The 18604-nt window shown below is 41.4% G+C and overlaps 1 protein-coding gene across 2 annotated transcripts in view; it reads right to left on the bottom strand.

Annotated features, from left to right (window-relative positions):
* The window catches only part of ca9 (carbonic anhydrase IX), a 138130-nt gene that overhangs the window by 77326 nt on the left and 42200 nt on the right, over positions 1–18604 (bottom strand). For both annotated transcript variants that reach the window (XM_078550970.1, XM_078550959.1), the window contains exons 2-5: positions 15892–15921; positions 12074–12241; positions 5125–5267; positions 1761–1853 (exon numbers count right to left, since the gene is read on the bottom strand). In XM_078550970.1, coding sequence (XP_078407096.1) covers positions 1761–1853; positions 5125–5267; positions 12074–12241; positions 15892–15921 — 434 coding nt within the window. The remainder of the gene's footprint in view (positions 1–1760; positions 1854–5124; positions 5268–12073; positions 12242–15891; positions 15922–18604) is intronic.

Genomic DNA, 18604 nt, shown 5'->3' with positions numbered 1-18604 from the left:
GATCCCTAGGCATGTCCACATCTCAGTCGCCAGCAGTGTTTGCACCATTAGATGGTGGTGAAGGCTTCAAGTCATCTCTCGCATCGCTCTTGTTTCTATGTGAACTTTCTGTTCCCGGAGTGAGCTCACTCACAGGACATCATGGACCAAAGCAAAGATCATGGCCTGGTGATTCATGAGGCCAGAACATGCAAGTGTGAATGTGGGACTCGTTCTCGCTGCAAGTGGGTGCACATCCCTTGAGATGAAAGTAAATGACATTGAGGGCTAGGAGAGATGTGCCATATGCCCTCACTTAACTTTACTCTTCCTGGAACCTGTCAGCACTATGACACGCCCTCCCCATTCAAGTGATACTCTGGCTATGATTAGATAGATAAGAATGAAATTAGGTGAGAGCAGTCCCACTCAACTGGACAATAGTGGAGAGGCATTGGAGGAGGATGGTGTGGTCAACCATTTCAAAGGTTGCAGACAGGTCAAGGACAAATTTACCTTTGTCACAGTCACAAAGGGTGTCAACCTCAGTTGAACTAGTCTCCGCACCCTTGTTTAATGTCAGGGAGATGTGTTTAATTCGTTACATAAATCTCTCCAGCACTCTCTCCTTCTTTAGACCTTCCTTGAAACCCATCTCTTTGAGAAAACTTTTGGTCACCTCTCATAATAGCTTCTTCTTTGGCTCAGCATCCATTTATTCCTGATAATCCTTTCTTGTAGAGCCATCAATATTTTTTCTATATTAAAGGCGATTTATAAATGCAGGTTGCTTGCTGTTTTTTTGCACACTGTACCTTTGCAAATTTAAAATTGCGTGGTTTCAAGGCTACTTACATCATCACTAAAATGTTATAAGAGAATAAAATGCAATTTTAGCTAAAATTCTTTAGAATATGCGAAGGTTGTTTTTTACTTGGAGCTGTTTAAGTAACAGCTTCAGACCGCTCATCTATTACCAGAGGATATTTGCCACTGAATTATATTTAAAAGGACATGGACATGGTGGGTTTGGTGCTAACAACAGCAGTTCTTAAATTATCCACAACTAAAATATGACCAGATCTGTAATTTGTGAACACTTATGCATGGGAGTCAGTGACCCCTGACTATTATCCGATTTTTATGCTAGAATAGGACATTACCATCATGTTCCCTGTATACTTTTCGGTATGCATTCATTAATGGGAAGGGGGCTAGTTAGCTTAGATGGCTAACATGTGGCTCACAATAACGCCTACAGCGTAGGTTTGATTCCCACTGTGGCTGTGGTAGACTTGGGACCTGCCACCTTGCCCTACCCCCAAGAGTGGAAGGCAATGGCAAATCACCACTGACAAAAACTGTCGTGAAAACAGCTCAGCATGAAGCATCACAGGTGTTGAGCCAAGGACCTGCCTTTGGGCAGAGCATGCACATGAATGAATTAACGTAAATGGGACTACACTAAATGTCAATACAGATTCTTGCAGGACCTGATATCTGTACTTTTTAAAGCTATTATTGAAAAAGCAAGATTATGAACAAGGCCTTTTGCAAAGGGCACCTTTGTAAAGGAGAAGTTATGATAAATCACGATGGAGTAGCAAGCATAGGTTTTAAAGTCCTGTACCATTGCAGGAAAAAGGGATGTTAAGTTCAAGAGACTGAATATAGGTACAAAGAAAATGGGCTAAATGTGAGAGGGAGAGATTTAAAAATAACGAATAATCTCTAAAAGAGAATGTGAAAAGCCCAGCCTTGGTATGTTGATGACACCTTACCTGAAATAATACCCCCAGCACAGCGATACCATCTGCTTTCAGTCTTGCCTTATTCAAATGTCCATATTTGGCAGCAAAATGAACAATGTGCATCTGCAGCAATAATAAGTACAAATTACCAACGTAAAGATTCCAGCAATTGGGTTCATTCTTATCATTGTAACAGTGTGAGTTTGATCCAGGACATCTGATCAACATTGTTCCTAAAAGAAGTCAGTTTAATGTGTAGCTGTACGTCTTGATGAACTCCTATCTCACCTCTAAGACTTTCCCGCAGTTTCTTCTGTTATCCTTTTACCTGCATTAGCAAGTACATGCTTTTTTACCCTGATGTAGTAGCGTTCCAACATCACTCAATAGCGAGTATCAGGTAAGCCAAGACACTCATGACGTCCTTTTATTATTTACATGGATTATTTCAGCTCCATTCTATTAGAGGAGGTCTTATGGTGCAGTGGTAGCTTCCCTACCTCTGGGCCTGAAGCTCAAGTTCAAGTTCCATGCTAGGACTTGTTGGCCATGGAAGGAGTGTTCATGATGCAGTTCAATGGGCATGTAATCAGCCTGGTATCCTTCCACCAGCTCTCCCCTATTCCCCAGAGCTGGAACAAAACGGTGCTTGAAGATAGGCTTAAAAAAACCACTACTGGATCTGATTTATGGGAGGGATGAAAAAGGAGCATGCAATCCCTGAATTGGATGGCATTTCTGGGGAGTCCAGGGAGGATGCATAGCTGATCTTTGTGGCTGGGCCTCACTAGAATAAATCTTGCTGTTGTCCTACAGTATCTGGCCAGTACATTGGAGTGGGAGTTCACTGATGAGAGGCCATAACTGGGGACTTGTAGGAATGGTCCTCAGCTGACAAGTGAAGATGTGGGCCTGAAGGCATGATTGGGGCAGGGAGCGGAGGAAGAGACTGCAGAAAGGTAGAGATTTGAAGGAGCACTCCTGTTCTTCCTGGCCCACAAGGAAACCTTAAATAAAATGTGTCAAACTTCCCTGCTGGGCCTCTTCTGGTCTATGATCCACTTCCTGACAGGTCTGGCCTGACAAATAAATCATCACTGCTCTCCTGCTCAGGCCCCTGACTATCGCAGTCTCATGCATGTTTAAGGAAGGTCCTTCCTTTCTGCAGGCTGGTTAGAATTGGGACTTGGTGAGAAAGTAGCAGGATCAGATAAGGTCAATGAGTGGCCCCATTTTATCTGCTCCCTGCCTGGCTTCTACCAGGTGGGGGGCTTAAAATTAGGGTCTTAAACTTGCATATTACATTTCATCTTGTTTTCACAGCCTAGGAAGCCACTATCCATTGACACAGTGAAAACTGCCTTGAGCTTGAACCTAACCCAGAAAGCAAACATAAATGGTTAGCTCAATGCACTTACCTAATTAATACTGGTTTCCTTAACGTGCTGGCTGAATTACATGCTAATATCTTCCAAATTGAAGGAGACACTGTATTTGAAGTAGTCCATGGTGTAAAAGTAGCTTTTATCACAAATTCTGCTAGATGCCTGTTAAAGCAGGATTTACACTAATAATAAGACAGAGATGAGGAGATGAGGAGGAATTTCTTCTCTCAGAGGGCAGTGAACCTGTGGAATTCTTTACCACAAAGGATTGTAGAAGCTGGGTCATTAAGTGTATTCAAGACTGAGATAGACAGACTTTTAATCAGTAAGGGAATCAAGGTTTTCGGGATAAGACAGGAAAGTGGAGTTGAGGATTATCAGATCAGCCATGATCTCATTGAACGGCGGAGCAGACCCGATGGGCCGAATGGCCTACTTCTGCTCCTACTTCTTATTGTCATATGGTCAATCTGAGATGTGACTCATGATCTGGTATTGTTAAGGATTTAACCCAGTTAATGAAAGGGTTAAAATTTTAACTCAGATAAAAAAAATCTTTGCCAAGAGCAGAGAAAGAGAGAGAAAATTATATACAGAATGCAAAGGTCTTGAGGAGGCTTTCCCAGACTTTTACCAGACAGGGAGACAGAGCCTTGAAATTATTTACAACCAAAATGCTGCACCTGATTTTCAGAAAAGCATGTTTTTGACCTGTCAACATTTCTCTCAAATGAAGAACCTCAGAAGATGTTAGGCAATGACTTTGTTATAATAAAAACAACAGATTTAAAAAAAATTAGATTGTTAGATTTACACAGGGTTCAGACCTCCAAGGCTGAAGAAGGGTCAAGGTCTTTATTAGATCTCCCTGTAGCTGAGGCAAAGGCAGAAACTATGCTCTATACTTTGATTGTAACTATAAACTAGTTTGTTATTTGTTTGAATATCCTGCATTTATCTCTAAGCATATTTGTATATTTCATTTATTTTTAGGTGAATTGATGTGTACTTTGTATTTATATTTTAGACAGATTAGAGTGTCTTACATTTACACTTTGTAATATTCCAACCATTGCTATAAGGTAATCCAAGATTTAATCTTAGAATAAAGTATTATTAAGTAACCATTATAAAAGTTGTAAATCAATTTGTAAAGCCTCAGGGCCCTAATTTCTTGAGAATTCTTCATTGCGGGATTTTATGTTCTGAAAGAAGCTAACTCTTCAGAAGAGCTATTTCTGCTATAATACACCTTGTATATTTTATTCTGAGATATCTTTGCTTAGTCTAAACACTCCTGGGAGGAAGAGCATTTTATTTTAAGACCAAATCTATAGCTAGCATAGCTGACTAAGCTCTTATAATCATTTGAAATTCTTCTCAGTTGAGGATTAAGGCTGACGGTAATTTTGACTGAATAAATTTACCTTGCTGGGGGGTGGGGGGTAAAGATAGTAGAACCTTAACAGTATCACCTCTCGGTACAAACAGAAAATATTGTAAGCACTTATAAAGTTAGGTGGCATCTGTGAATGTTTCTCACTCTACAGACACTGCCTAACCTGCTGATTGTTTCCAGCATTTTCTGTTTTGATTTCAGATTTCTGGTGTCCATGTTATCTTGTTTTTTCTTTCCCCTATGTAATGCTGTAGGTTTTAAAATCATAGGTGATGAACTTTACATTGTGTGATGAATGCATTAGCATTATACTCAGAAGAACTTTTATATTCGGAAACGACCTTACCAATCTCCAATATTCTGTTCAGCTTCAGTAAAATGGCCAACTGCTCCATACAATTATAATATTAGCACATATAATTTAGATTTCACCCAGCATAGAAATGTAGCATTGCTTTACTGGATAATGATTTCAGTTATGGATCATTTTTTTCTTATATTACTTTTGTTAAAAATGAATCCAACGTGAAATTCATCTCCCCTTCAATAGTGATGAACAAAATAGTCACTGATTTTTGTATAGTAAATAAACAAAGGCTCATAGTATTACCTCAGCAGCATACTGGATACCATCCACTGTATGTTCTGATCCTGAAGTAGTTTCTGATCCCCAGTGAAAATGCAGCTGAGCTGCTAGATACTTCTGCGTGAAACCATGGCTTATACTCATTGAGTCTGGGAGTGAAAGTTGCACTTGAGGAAAAACAAAAGCATAACATTGCTATCACCTTTTGCTACTAAACTGGAGAGAACCAAATGTAAAAGCAAAAAACTGCGGATGCTGGAAATCCAAAACAAAAATAAAAATACCTGGAAAAACTCAGCAGGTCTGGCAGCATCTGCGGAGAGGAACACAGTTAACGTTTCAAGTCCGTATGACTCTTCAACAGAAGAGTCCAAATGTGACTGCTCGATTAGACTTTCTAACAACGTTATGAAGCAGTACTAATCAATGCCTAGAATTATGTTTTAGTCATGTTGTTCACCTTGTATTGTAAGTGTTTCAGGAAAGGGTAGAGATTATGTTTAAAAAAAAAGACAATTTCTGTGTTGTAATAAGAGATATTTCACAGAATTCAGGAAATATTCACCGACTGGTCAAGTTTTACTGTCATATTTTGAGCCATTAGCAAATCCTTACGAAGAAGTTATAGCACAGAAACAAGCCATTTGGCCTGACTGGTCTGTGCCAACATTCATCATCCATATGAGTCTCCTTACACATGTAAATTAACAGCACAATTGAATGCGATTTTTCGTGGCCTGTCCAACCTTATGGTTGGCGGACAGGCCAATCAGCCAGGCGGGTTTTACATTTTTCATGAAACCTCATCCAAGGGCGAGATGAAACCTCCGTTAGGAAATAAAAAGAAATATCTGAGGACAGCATTTTTATGAGGTATGCTTTCAGGTGCTTGATTTTGCTGCATGGACATTTTTTTGCAGCCTTTTTATACTTAGTTTTATTATTTGCAGATCTGCAGCTCCCTGACGCAGCTGTCTGCCTTCAGGGAGCTCTCTCGCAGTGCTCAACTGTGCCTCCAGTGACATCATCTCCTGCCCTCTTCCTGCCCCCACCCTGGCAGAGCTGAACTTTTCAGCAGGTGTTTCACGCTGGCTGGTCATTGATTGACGTGCCTGACGAGGGAAAAACTCAGGCCATAACTTTTATAATATTACACACAACTTTTTTTTGCAGTGACTTCATTAAATGTACAATTCAAACAAAATTTCCTTCAAAACCTACTGTGATATACAACACACATCAGTGTCAAGTGCTATACACCTGTATTTTGTAAAAGTGTTAATTTATGGTTGACAGCTTGTGGCATTGCTCCCAGGAATTAAAGACCATATGTAGTCTTCAGCTGAAGTGGGGTTAGAGGGCAGGGGATAATTGAACCAGGGAATGCCACCGTCTCCATTTTAATTTCACTCCCCATGTAATACAATACTTTGGTTTTATACAATAATTTGTAGCTAAATTGCAAAATTAACAGCAGAGAACAAGATTTGACTGGAACGGAGGAGTTTCTACCGACTGAGGGGCTCAGAGACATAGGTCTAAATTTTTCTATTGTTGGGCACACGCAATTGGCGGGCCTGGGAGTGGTCGGGAAATGGGCCCCCAACTGCGATCGGTCCCCCGACCACGATTTCACGCTAGCTGGCCAATTAATGACCAGCCAGCATGAAACGCGCACTGAAAAGCTCAGCGCTGCCGAGGTGGGGATGGGAAGAGGGCGGGCGACGACGTCACGTGGGCACAGGTGAGCGCTGCGAGAGAGCTCCCTGAAGGCAGACAGATGCCTCGGGGAGCTGCAGACCTCCAAGTAATAAAATAAAGCTCTAAAAAGCTGCAAAAAATGTCCATGCAGCACAATCAAGCACCTGAAAGCATCCCTCATAAAAATGCTGTCCCCAGATATTCTTGTTTATTTTATTTCCTAATGGAGATTTCATCTTGACCTTGGATGAGGTTTCAAGAAAAATGTAAACGCCGCCTGGCCAATTGGCCTGCCTGCCAATCATAAGGCTGGACAGGCCATGAAAAATCGTTGGCAATTGCGCTGTTAATGAAACTGAGCTGCGATAGCACCATCACTGAGAAGAGGGTGTATCACAGTGTGACGCATTTACATAATCAGCTACCATTATAAATAGAACTACAGAATGGAAAAGCTAAAAGCAAGAAGTAAGATTTTGTAGCCAGGATGCGTGTGCAGAAAAAAGATTTTAATTCATTATAGATTATGGTCATATGTGTGCATGGCGTCATGGATTTTAGGACACAGGGTTCCTCATGATCAGTTGGAGATTACTCTGATTAATTAGTTGATTAGGGGAGAGGTGAACATCTACATTGTAATTATGTGGAAAGATGTTTGTCGGTGAGGCGCTCAGAAACAGTGCAGTTAGGAGTTTTAAATGGTTTGGAGAAAATAAGTAAATAATGTGCTCTCTGCCAGCCGCAGCGTAGATGAATAACTACATGTCCTACAGTTACAGAAATAGTCACATCTGTGCATGTGGTATGAGAGGGTGGGGGTGGGGTGTGAGAAGACATGTCTACTTTTCATTTTACAAACTGACCATGTGGGTGGCCTGAGTAACATGTATTAATTTTGAGTGCAAAAACATGTCTCTAACTTTCTCCTACACAATTAAACACAGGACTCCTATTAATGCAGTTAAAACAGTCATATTTATTCAGCCACAAAGATGTTTTTATCAAAGCCAACCCATCACTGCTGGTTACAATATCAAATGGACACAATGTTTAATAAGTAGATACTTGCTCTCTGGGCCATATTAATGGCAGTGGACAGGGAAAGTCAGTGTTTCTGCTAAGGATCACTGCACTTAGGTTTTGCTGCTTCTGACGGCCACATAGGAGGGTCTGAATAATCATTTGAACGGAAATTTCCTTCATAAACACCGCCTTTACCTACAATATCAACTAAGTGAGTGTCATATTTGTTCAGGGTTTGGATTTTTATACACAACTAAGAAATACAAATAGCAATCAAAAAGGCTAATAGACTTTTGTTAGCTGAGGGTATCAAAGGTTTTAGAGCAATGATGAGTAAATGAAGTTCAAGTACAGCTTGCCCTAATCTAATTGAATGTGGACAGGCTTGAGTGACTGAGTGCCCTACTTCTGCTCATATATACCTATGAAGAAAAAACTAAGGCCAGCATCTTCTGGTTGGTGAGTGGGGGTGGGGCCCGCTCGCTGATGCATAAAATTACACAGGGTGACGTCGGTCGTGTGTCCTGACGTCACCCCGCGTCATTTAGATTGTCAGTTCGGCGGGCGCGCATCCGACTCGGATGTGGGCCCGCCAACCTGTCCACGGCCTATTTAAGCCATTCAAAAAACAATTAAGCTCATTAGTGGACCTGCCATTCCAACCTTAAGACTGACAGGCAGATCAGGAGCACTGGCGGCCGCCTGAAAAAGCATGAAAACTCATCCACGGGCAGGATGAGGTTTCATTGTTGGATCAAAAAGTTAAGAGACACTTTTAATTAACGTTATGTCCATGTCCCAACTCATGTGACATTGTCACATGAGGGGACATGAATGGTGAATGAAATTTTCACTGCAGTAACTTTTTTACTTTGGGAACCGATCTCCCTGAGGCAGCACTTAGTCCGATTTTAGGAATCCCCCCACCCCCACCCCACCTGCACAGGTAGTGCAGCACTTCCCTGCGGACGTCACACTGGGCGGGCCTTAATTGGCTCGCCCACTAAAAATGGTGGCGCGCCCCCACGCCCGCCTCTGCATTTCCCCCCCCAACGGGGGTAAAATTTTGCCCTAAAGCAACTTGAATCTTACCTTTTTTTAACCAAATACCTGTGGAACAGCACTCAGTGTTACTAAAACATTCTGCTTAAAGCTATGTACTTAAATTCAGTAATTTTATTTAGAAGCTCCCTCCAAAATAGAATAAACACACAAGGCAGAATCGTCCCAGATTTCCACTAAATGCAGTAGTGGGCGGGTAAAAGGATGTTTTACCTGCCGGCCACAATGGTGGCTTTTCACACCATATCATCCCAAACCCGCCACATGAATTATGCGTTCCCGGGAAACACACCGTTTCCATGGCGGGTGGGCTCTCACTTGTCCGCCATGCTATCACCTCACCACCCCAGCACGCCGGACACCATATTTAAAGTGCAGCTGTGCGCATACCTCTCAGTGCTTCCAGCCCATGACTGCCGCACAGAAGACAGGATAGACCTAAAAGGCAAAAAAGACTACAGCCCCACAGTTTATTGATGGTTCCCCAAGTGCCTTTTGGACACTGTGGAGACCCGCCGTGATGTCTTCCACCCCCCTCTCTGGCCACAGGAGGGGCAGTTACATTACCCCTCCAGCTTGGTAGGTGATGGCAGTGGTGATCAGTGCCAATGCTGCACAGAAGAGGTTGGCCATCCAACACAGATAGAGGATAAGGCAGGGTAAGGCAACCATCTCATCACTCTAAACTCACGCACTCACAAGCCCATCGCACATTCATCTCACTCACTGCCAGCTCAAGGGACATCAGCACCCATTCTCACACACATACCCTCACATGTCCACTTGATCTCAGCTCCTCTGGAGAGTGCCTCCTCAGTCCTCACCATCTTGAGGCCACTTGCACAGGTCAACATGTGCCCCCAAACACACCCTGGGATACCCTCCTTCCCCAGTACAGCCCTCACCCTGCAGCCTCTTCCTTTGCCTGAGGCCACTTCTCCCTCTTCCCCAAGCAAGCCCTAGCCCTGCAGCCATTGAAAAGCCACCCCCACCTTACGGCTGGTTTGGTAGGTAGAGACCTGCCCACGAACCCCCCTGAAAGTGATGTGATGCTGCCTGTGAAGCCTGCCACTGATGACTGCGAGTGCTGACTGAAGCAAGGTAGGCGAACAAACCTCAAAGTCCCGAGCGAAGTACAGCCCACCAGGTGCAGATCGCTTATGTGCTGTTGTGAAATACATCAGGGGATGATTCAGCATGGGGTATGAGTCTTGCAGGCTAGCCTTATAATGATATGCAGATGTATTACAATGAGGTTCCTGATGTCTGATGGTTGAGATACAACCCACAATTGGCGGGCTGATCAGATGATTGCAAACTGGTTTCGCGATGTCGTGAAACCGATTTTTGGCCTTCTCGCCATATTGTCCACTCATGCCACTGAACACGCCAAACGCCAGTGGGCACAGGCAATTCCGCCTACAGTTCTTCCAGAATTGCTTCTCTTGTATATTTGCTAAATAAACATTCCCTTAAATTTAATGATCTAAATTTTCTGAATGCATTATGCCAGCTCCACTGTGTAATTTGAATAAATTTAGGTGAGAAATATTCTCCTAGCAGATGCATAGGCTCCTGACACTTCTGAGATATCCCATTGGAAGTGACAGGGCACACACAATGTCTGCCTGTATATGCCCATATATTAATAGTAAGTTAATATATGTTATCCAATATATTAGCTATCGTTGTAACCGTAGCAATGTTGGACATAAGGTAATGTCTGCTTGTCCCTGGTGTCCATTGCTTCTGGGCCAATTAAAAAGCCTATGTAGTTAAATGCTATTAAATTGGTTACATAGGCTCAGGCACAAGAGTGAAGTTTTCCTGTGTGTGAACTCATACCGAGGTTGACAGCATGTCATGTTGTGGATGGTCTCTAAATAGTCAATCTCTACCCTCAATCCTTGGAAGCCTGAAAATATTATGTAGATTATCCCTAAGGCTGGAAAATCATCTGGAATCAGGAATACTCTGGGAAGGCCCAAGAACCTAAGAAATCTCTGATGGAGAAACACTTTAAGGCACAAAACAGTACTGTGTTACTTTATAATCAGTTGCTCATGAAATCTGAACTTATTTATGTCTTTATTATTTTACAAATCTTACTTCCAATGCTAGATTTCTTGGTTTTGTTAGATAGGAACAATTTCATGGTGCTTAATTCTGCTCCTTACTAATTGATTGTGAATTTTCTGAAATCATGTCTGATATGTATTATATATTACTTGTTTTCTACATGGTGATTTGTATGGTCCATACTTGTTCAGTTAGGATTGCTTTTCTTTTATGAATGTGAAACTCAAACCTAGCAAAGGAAATATGATACATCAATTTGCATATACACAAATGTGTCCCTCCCAAAGTCTGATGCAGGAAGTGTGACACCCAAAATGTGTTGGGCAAAACTTGCAAATTTGTGGTGTTGTTTATGAGTTAGAGGTCATATTGTTGCAAGGGCAACAATAGATTGTGAGAGTGGGTGGAAATCGAATTTGCCTTTCACTGTTTTTATTATAACCTAGGTAAGCATAGATAAATAGAGATGTGAGATCTGGGTGGTCAAATCTATGGGCACTTCCCAAGACACCATCAATGTTGCTTCTATCTGAAGTGTGAGGGATATAATTGAGCTCCACAGAGATATTAGCCTCACTATCCATACTCTGATTTCAAAGGTGATTCCTGGGATGAGAGGGTTGTCCTATGAGGAAAGATTGAGTAGAATAGGCTTATATGCTCAGGAATTTAGAAGAATGAGAGGTGATGGTGCCGAAATTTATAAAATTCTTCGAGGGCTTGACAGGAAGACTGGTGAGAGGTTGTTTCCCCTGGCTGGAGGCAGTAGAACTAGGGGCTGATAGTTTTAGGATTAGGGATTGGCCAATTAGGACTGGGATGAGGAGAAAATTCATCACTCAAAGGGTTTTGAATCTTTGGAATTCTATATCCCAGAGAGCTGTGGATGCTCTGTAGTTGAATACATTCAAGACTGAGATAGATAGATTTTTTGGACACTCAGAATCAAAGTATGTGGAGATAGCGCAGAAAACTGGAATTGATGTCGATGATTAGCCATGATCCTATTGAATAGTGGGGCATACTGGGGGGATCATTTATTTCTTATGTTCTTATGACAACTGAAACTGATATGCAAAGAGGAATACCATGATTTCACACTTACCTGTGTGCCCATTATTAGATAAATCAAGTTGTTCTGTTTCTGATAGGTTATATCCTTCAAGAATGATTGAAGGAAGTTTTTTGTTCAATTTGGTTTCACCAGTGTCGATATTGATAGGAGACTGTGAATTCCCATTACAAAACTCAAAGCTTTCGCTCCAGTCTTGATCTGAAAGAAAACAAAGCACAAACCACCATACTAAATGTAAATCATGGTATGTATTGAATGTGTATTGTTACTGTTATAGGGATTTTTGGCAGTTACATTTTATATGCATTGTACATAATGACTTCATTGGGTGGAAATTCCAATCGGAAAAGCATATGTACAAATGCTGAACATGTTTAGAAATATATTAATAATTAACGCACAGGATGATTACCCATACTTTTGACCAAGAAATACTTATTTTAAATAAAATGTGTTTAATACATGCTTGATAATGAAAAAAATCCCCTTCCAGAACCCATTCAAAACTTTTAAATCTCCTCAAAATAAAAATAAACTTCTACTCAGACCAAACATCAAAGACAGCTACTGCTTTAATAGGCTCCTTAAACCAAGCAAACTGTGAGCTCAGAACCTTCTATTGATAATCGATACATTTTGTTAATCAGCCAAGCATTCATGATGACATAATGAGAGCCCACTGGGGAAATGCCAACAAAGAACTCGACTGAAACCGCACGACCAAATGCTACTTTTTTAAAACCATACCTGCTAATCAAAGTAATCCAGCAGAAGGTTTTATTTTAACTCTTACTGACAGCTTGCAGCCTGTTTAAAGAGCTGGGCCTTTAGAAAACTTCAGATCATGACAGTTATTCTGACTGTAGGCACCCTCCAAAAATGTTTACGTCTACTCTATGAATTAGTGACTCCCACTCAACAGATTAAGGCCCATGCATGCAACAGCCAAAACTCAACACTGAGTTAAAATGGTCTTGCTGAGCTTGGGTTTCCCTCCTGTGTGAAGCATGCCCTATCTGTTTTCCCCTATTGGTAAAAATTAGATCTGTCGGAAATGGGGGGGTGGGGGGTAGCCTTCTGCATTTGGATCCCACCCACCATTTTTAAAGGTCTGCAGAGTCTTCTTGACTCCTCAAAAATCCAGCTCTAACCATTACAAGTTTGGAGTCACATTCCTTCAGGTTTTGGTTGTTGGATATTTGTGAATTTTGTTAACCTTCTCCTTTGTTTTCTCTTTCTCTCCCATTCCATTTTTCTTTCCCTCTTTTCTCTTTCTAAATCAGATTTGCCATTAACTTCATCCACTTTAATGCACACTTCCTTCTCAGCCCTTGTGCTATTTATTTCACAACCCTTCAATCTGTTAGTTAAGGAGATATACATATTGCTTGCTCTGTTCATTCAGGCCCTAGATGCCTGATTTTCTTCACTGTGGGTTTTTCCACTTTCAGCAGCTTGCCACATACAATATCATCAAGATTAAACAGGCAAGAGCAGGCTCAACTCTAGCAGATGCCACTATATTCACTCCTACAGCAAATTATGGCCCAATCTATTGTTACCCTTTATGTGTCAGTTCCACAGAATGTTTATCAGGCACATGAAGCTATATGATGTTTCACATCAACTGTCAGCCTTCTCAGGACACTATCTCCTTAACCGCACTTGTGGATAGAAATCATTGCTGCTTCATCTTCCTCCCCACACACACCCTAGAGGCCCCTCCTGCCAACCTCATGCTACTCCCCACTCTTGCCTTATGCCAGGAGATTGCAAGTTCAGGACTTGCTGACCATATCGTTCAACAATATAGGGGAGGCAGTGGCGTAGTGATATTATCACTGGACTGGTATCCTAGAGACCCAGGGTAATGCTCTGGGAACCCAGGTTTGAATCCCACCATGGCAGATGGTGAAATTTGAGTTCAATAAAAACATAGAATTGAAAGTCCAATAATGACCATGAAACCATTGCCGATTGCTGTAAAAACCCATCTGGTTCACTAATGCCCTTTAGGGAAGGAAATCTGCTGTCCTTGCCTGGTCTGGCCTACATGTGACTCCAGACCCACATCAGTGCAGTTGGCTCTTAAAATGCCCTCTGACCAAGGGTAACTAGGGATGGGCAATAAATGTTGGCCTAGGCAGTGATGCCTGATATTCAATCATTTGCAGCAGCAGCAGCAGTGAGAGGAGAATGGAGCTAGGAGCAGTTGTTTGGAGGAAGGGAGGAGAGTGCCTGCTTGAACCGAGGACAGATAAAGGTGATGTCAGCATTGACTGAGAGCAAGGAGAGAAGAGGGTGATATATTGCCTTATCACCACTCTTAGGAATACCCTGAATGGATCACTAACAACCAATTTCTTGCATGATACTTAAAATCTCATAAGTCTTACAATTCTTCCTGTCGGAAATGAGACTCTGAGATGCATGCATATCACATTTCTGGCTTCATTGTGCATCATGTATGACAGACAATTTGCACTCCAATAGGAAAAAACAGTTCGGACCAGTACTCTTATTTCCCAGCTTTTACTGGTATTCCATTATAAGGTTTACAAGACCAGTTTGGACATGTACTCTTATTTCCCAGTTTTTACTTTTTTTTTACCCTGTGACATTATTCAATGTATGCGATAATATCACAGATATGATACGCATATATCTTAGGCCCCAATTTTCAGCCGGAAAAGAGACAAATCATTTGCAGTTTAACAGTAGAAAGCGTTTTACTGCCTCAAGTGATTCTTCACACAGAGCCCTGTGAACAAAACCAAGCTGGAACTTAGGGAAAATAGAGCCTTCATGAAGTGTGAGAAGGGGAATGGAAAGCCCATGTGTTACTATATCAACTGTATAAATAATTTGAACATTAACCAGCAAACCTTTTAGCAACAAAAAGTAGAACACATCTATAATAGGCTGCAATTTCTCAGCATGGTGAAGAAAAATGTTTGGCACGAGTTTCCAATCTAGTTGAGATGGAACGTTGAGTATACCTACAGCTTATCTTATGACAAGGTCATGTCTTGGTGTGTTTTTGGTGTAAACATGTCATAAGCTTATATGTAACAATAATTTCTGTGATCCTGGGTCCTTTCCTTTCTCTAACACACCATGCGTACACCTTGTTCTCAGGTGTTAGGAGAAAGAGGTAAGTGTGAAGACCTGAACCCCAGAGTTTTTGTTCCCTTTCGATTGATATGCATTTCTAGAGGCATCAAGCAGCTTGGCCAACCAGTGGCCTAAAAGCATTTTGCTGTAGATATATAATTATTTTGATCTCAACTGTCATTCCACCAGGTCCTGTTGCCTAGTTTGATTTGTATTCAAAACAAGAACAATTTTGAAGTATCGCTTCACTTTGGCACTTCTCCAAACTGGCCTTACACTAACTGTCATTGAAGTGAAAGAAGGTAATACTGCTGCCCCAATGTGAATGTGTCAACATCCTTGCAATATGCCTGCCTTGATGGCACATTTCCTTTTAAAAGATATCTTGTCCATGACAGTAGACAAAATTTGAAACACCAAAGACTGGTTTGGCATGATAGAGTCTGCGCTAGGAATTTCCTCAGGCCACCGTCATTGGCCACTTTAGCTTTGGTAGAAAGATATGTGAACATGATTTCAGCCAATCTACCACTGAAGGCGCTGCCGGCCAATTGAGAGACAAGCCGCAGCAGGAAATCCCAGCATAGCTCTTTGCTGAGCAGCAGCTTGCCGTGTTTAATAATGGGACAGCGTCAGCTCGCACCAGGCAGCTGTTGTCCATTAATTATTAACCTTTGATGTTACTGTTACGATCAACATTGAATCAGGTTGCATATTCAAACAACAATTATTACCTTCATAAGTCCACGGATCAATCATGTTACCTTGGGGGGAAAAACAGAGAAGAATTATTAATATGATGGAAAAGTCAACAGCTGTTGACGAGAAATATAACAATGGTTTTAAGAGAAGTTACAACCAATAATTTTTAAAAATTTTATAAGCATTTAGCGATGAAACTTTTCTGGGCAATAGTGCAAAACAGCCCATAGTGAAACATAAGCTATTTTACACTCTGTCTGTATTTATAAGACAAATATAACTCTCCTACAATTTGCTATTATTAGTTACTTTGTGATAAACATCTGGGGCTTGAAATGACCCACTGAATATGTATAATTGAGATTGATAATCATAAGTACAGAAATTGCAATTTTTGGCATAATTCTAATGCGGCAGTGGGTCAGAAAATGGGGCAAACTCATATCTGAGGGTGTCTGCTCCTTTTACACTACTTAGCAAATTACACTATGGGGCAAGCATTTCCACGCTCCCATCCCTCCACCATTATTTACCATAGCAGCGCATTCAGAATGTTTCTGAGATCATTCACAGGCTATGCAGTGAATTCTGCAATAAGGGACCCTGATCTACAGCTGCTGAAAGCTGGCTTGGTTACCATGTGGATTTACATTGAAGCCTATAATCCAAAAGGCAAAGAGTAATCAATCTTAGCAGCTGCTGCTCTGAGTTACTGCTTTCTCTAAGGGGTGGACCTCATCTGGTACACCACTACAGGTGTGGGCTTCCAACCCTACTGTTTAATCACCGGCAATACTTTGAAAAGCTTATGAAATAACAAAATAAGGCATTCAACAATTCCTTTGAAAAGATTGCCCATCTTGCATTATCATTAAACTGTCAAACAAACACAGCCACTGAAAGTCCCATTGGATAAATACTTATTCCACATAACAACTCTTAACCTTGTCCAAATAAACACACAGGCATTGAAAAACCACTTCAAACAAAGATAATGCTATTACAAGCTTATAAAAATGTCAATAAAACAAAACTCATAAGTCCCTTTGCAGCTGTGGTGAGTGTTGGAGATGAACCACTCATTCATAATGAGGCCATCTTGCAACTGTATCAACAGAAGCATGCAGAACAAATGGACAGATATCTGTTTTGCCAGATGTCCTCATTATGAATGTTTGGCTCAGCTTCAAGACTCACGAATATACTCAGCCTAGTAGGGGCATGTACACAGGTTGTGGATATTGTAAGTGTGCTTCAAAAGATCAGCAGATGTCAGGACATTAAATCAATGTGAAAATCAAACCACATGGTCCCTTACACATATTCATAGAATGCAGAAGAGGACTTTATCCATGGAGAAAGGACTCTAATGCAGCTGAACTCTTACTTCGTTCTGGTCAATTTAATAGTCTTTTCTCTTTTTAGGACTGAGCCGGATGATCAATCACTATTAGAAAACATAATTAAATCAGTATACACCATTACATTATGACAGCTGAAGTTGGCAAGAGCCTTTAAACATACCTGTCAAAAGGTTTCTGACTCCACAATAGGTTTCTCCCAAGGTTCATGAACTGATTCCTACAACCTTCAGGAATCCATCCACGTCCATAAAAATTGCAATGACAGGGAAAATTCAATTTGGACCAGGCATTTAAATAACAAACCCGATGCCTGTTGCCCTTGTTCTTCCAGGCAGTAGAGGTCAAAAGTTTAGGAGTTCCTATTGAAGAAACCTTGGTGAGTTACTGCAGTGAATTTTGTGTATGGTACACACTGATACCACTGTGCACTAGTGATGGATAGAGTGAATGTTGAAGCTAGTGGATGGGCTGCCAATCAAACAGATGCTTTTCCTGGATGGCATTCAGCTTCTTGAGTGTTGTTGGAGTTGTACTTACCCAGGCAAGTGGAAAGTATTCCATCACACTTCTGACTTGTACCTTGTAGATGGTCTTTGTGGATTCAGGAGTTAAGTTCACCACAGAATTCCTAGCCTCTAGACTACTCTCGTAGCCACAGCATTTATATTGGCAAGTCCAGTTAAGTTCCCGGTCAAAGGTAGCCGGCAGGCTGTTGATGGCAGGGGATTCAGTGATGAAAGTGGACATTTTGTTCCATCTTGGTGATAGACATTGAAGTTCCCCCACCCAGAGTACATTCTGTAGCATTGCTACCATCAGTGTCTCTTCCATGTGTTGTTTCCTGGCATGGGTTTATGAAAGGGACATCCTGTTTGATAAATCAATTAGAGTTTTTTAAAGATATAATCAGTAGGGCAGACAAAGGGGAACTAATATATGTAATATTCTTGGATTTCCAAAGGGCATTCGATAAGGTGTCAGACAAAAAGGTTAATAAGGAGGACAAGGGCTCGTTGAGTTGGGGGGCGATATATTAGCATGGATAGAGGATTGTTTAAAAGTGGGGATAAACGTGGCATTTTCAAGCTGACAGGCTGTGACTAGTGGAGTGCCACAAGGATAAGTGCTGAGATCTCAGCTATGTGCTATCTATATTAATGACTTGGAGGTCTTGTGGCACAGTGGTAGCATCACTGCCCCTGAGCCAGATCTCCAGGTTTAAGTCCCACTCCAGGACTTAATGCCCAAAGAAGATGCATTCGTTATGTGGCTAACAGATTGAGTGTCAATTTGCAAACCCTTGCAGCATATACCAATAGGAGGTGGTAAGAACAAGAGAGATTCCTGGTCAGCCATGTGATGGAAAGAAAATTGGAGCCTC

The sequence above is a fragment of the Cetorhinus maximus genome, chromosome 1 (genome assembly GCF_964194155.1).
Source record: "Cetorhinus maximus chromosome 1, sCetMax3.hap1.1, whole genome shotgun sequence".
NCBI lineage: Eukaryota > Metazoa > Chordata > Chondrichthyes > Lamniformes > Cetorhinidae > Cetorhinus > Cetorhinus maximus.
This window is presented reverse-complemented; position numbering and strand designations above follow the sequence as displayed.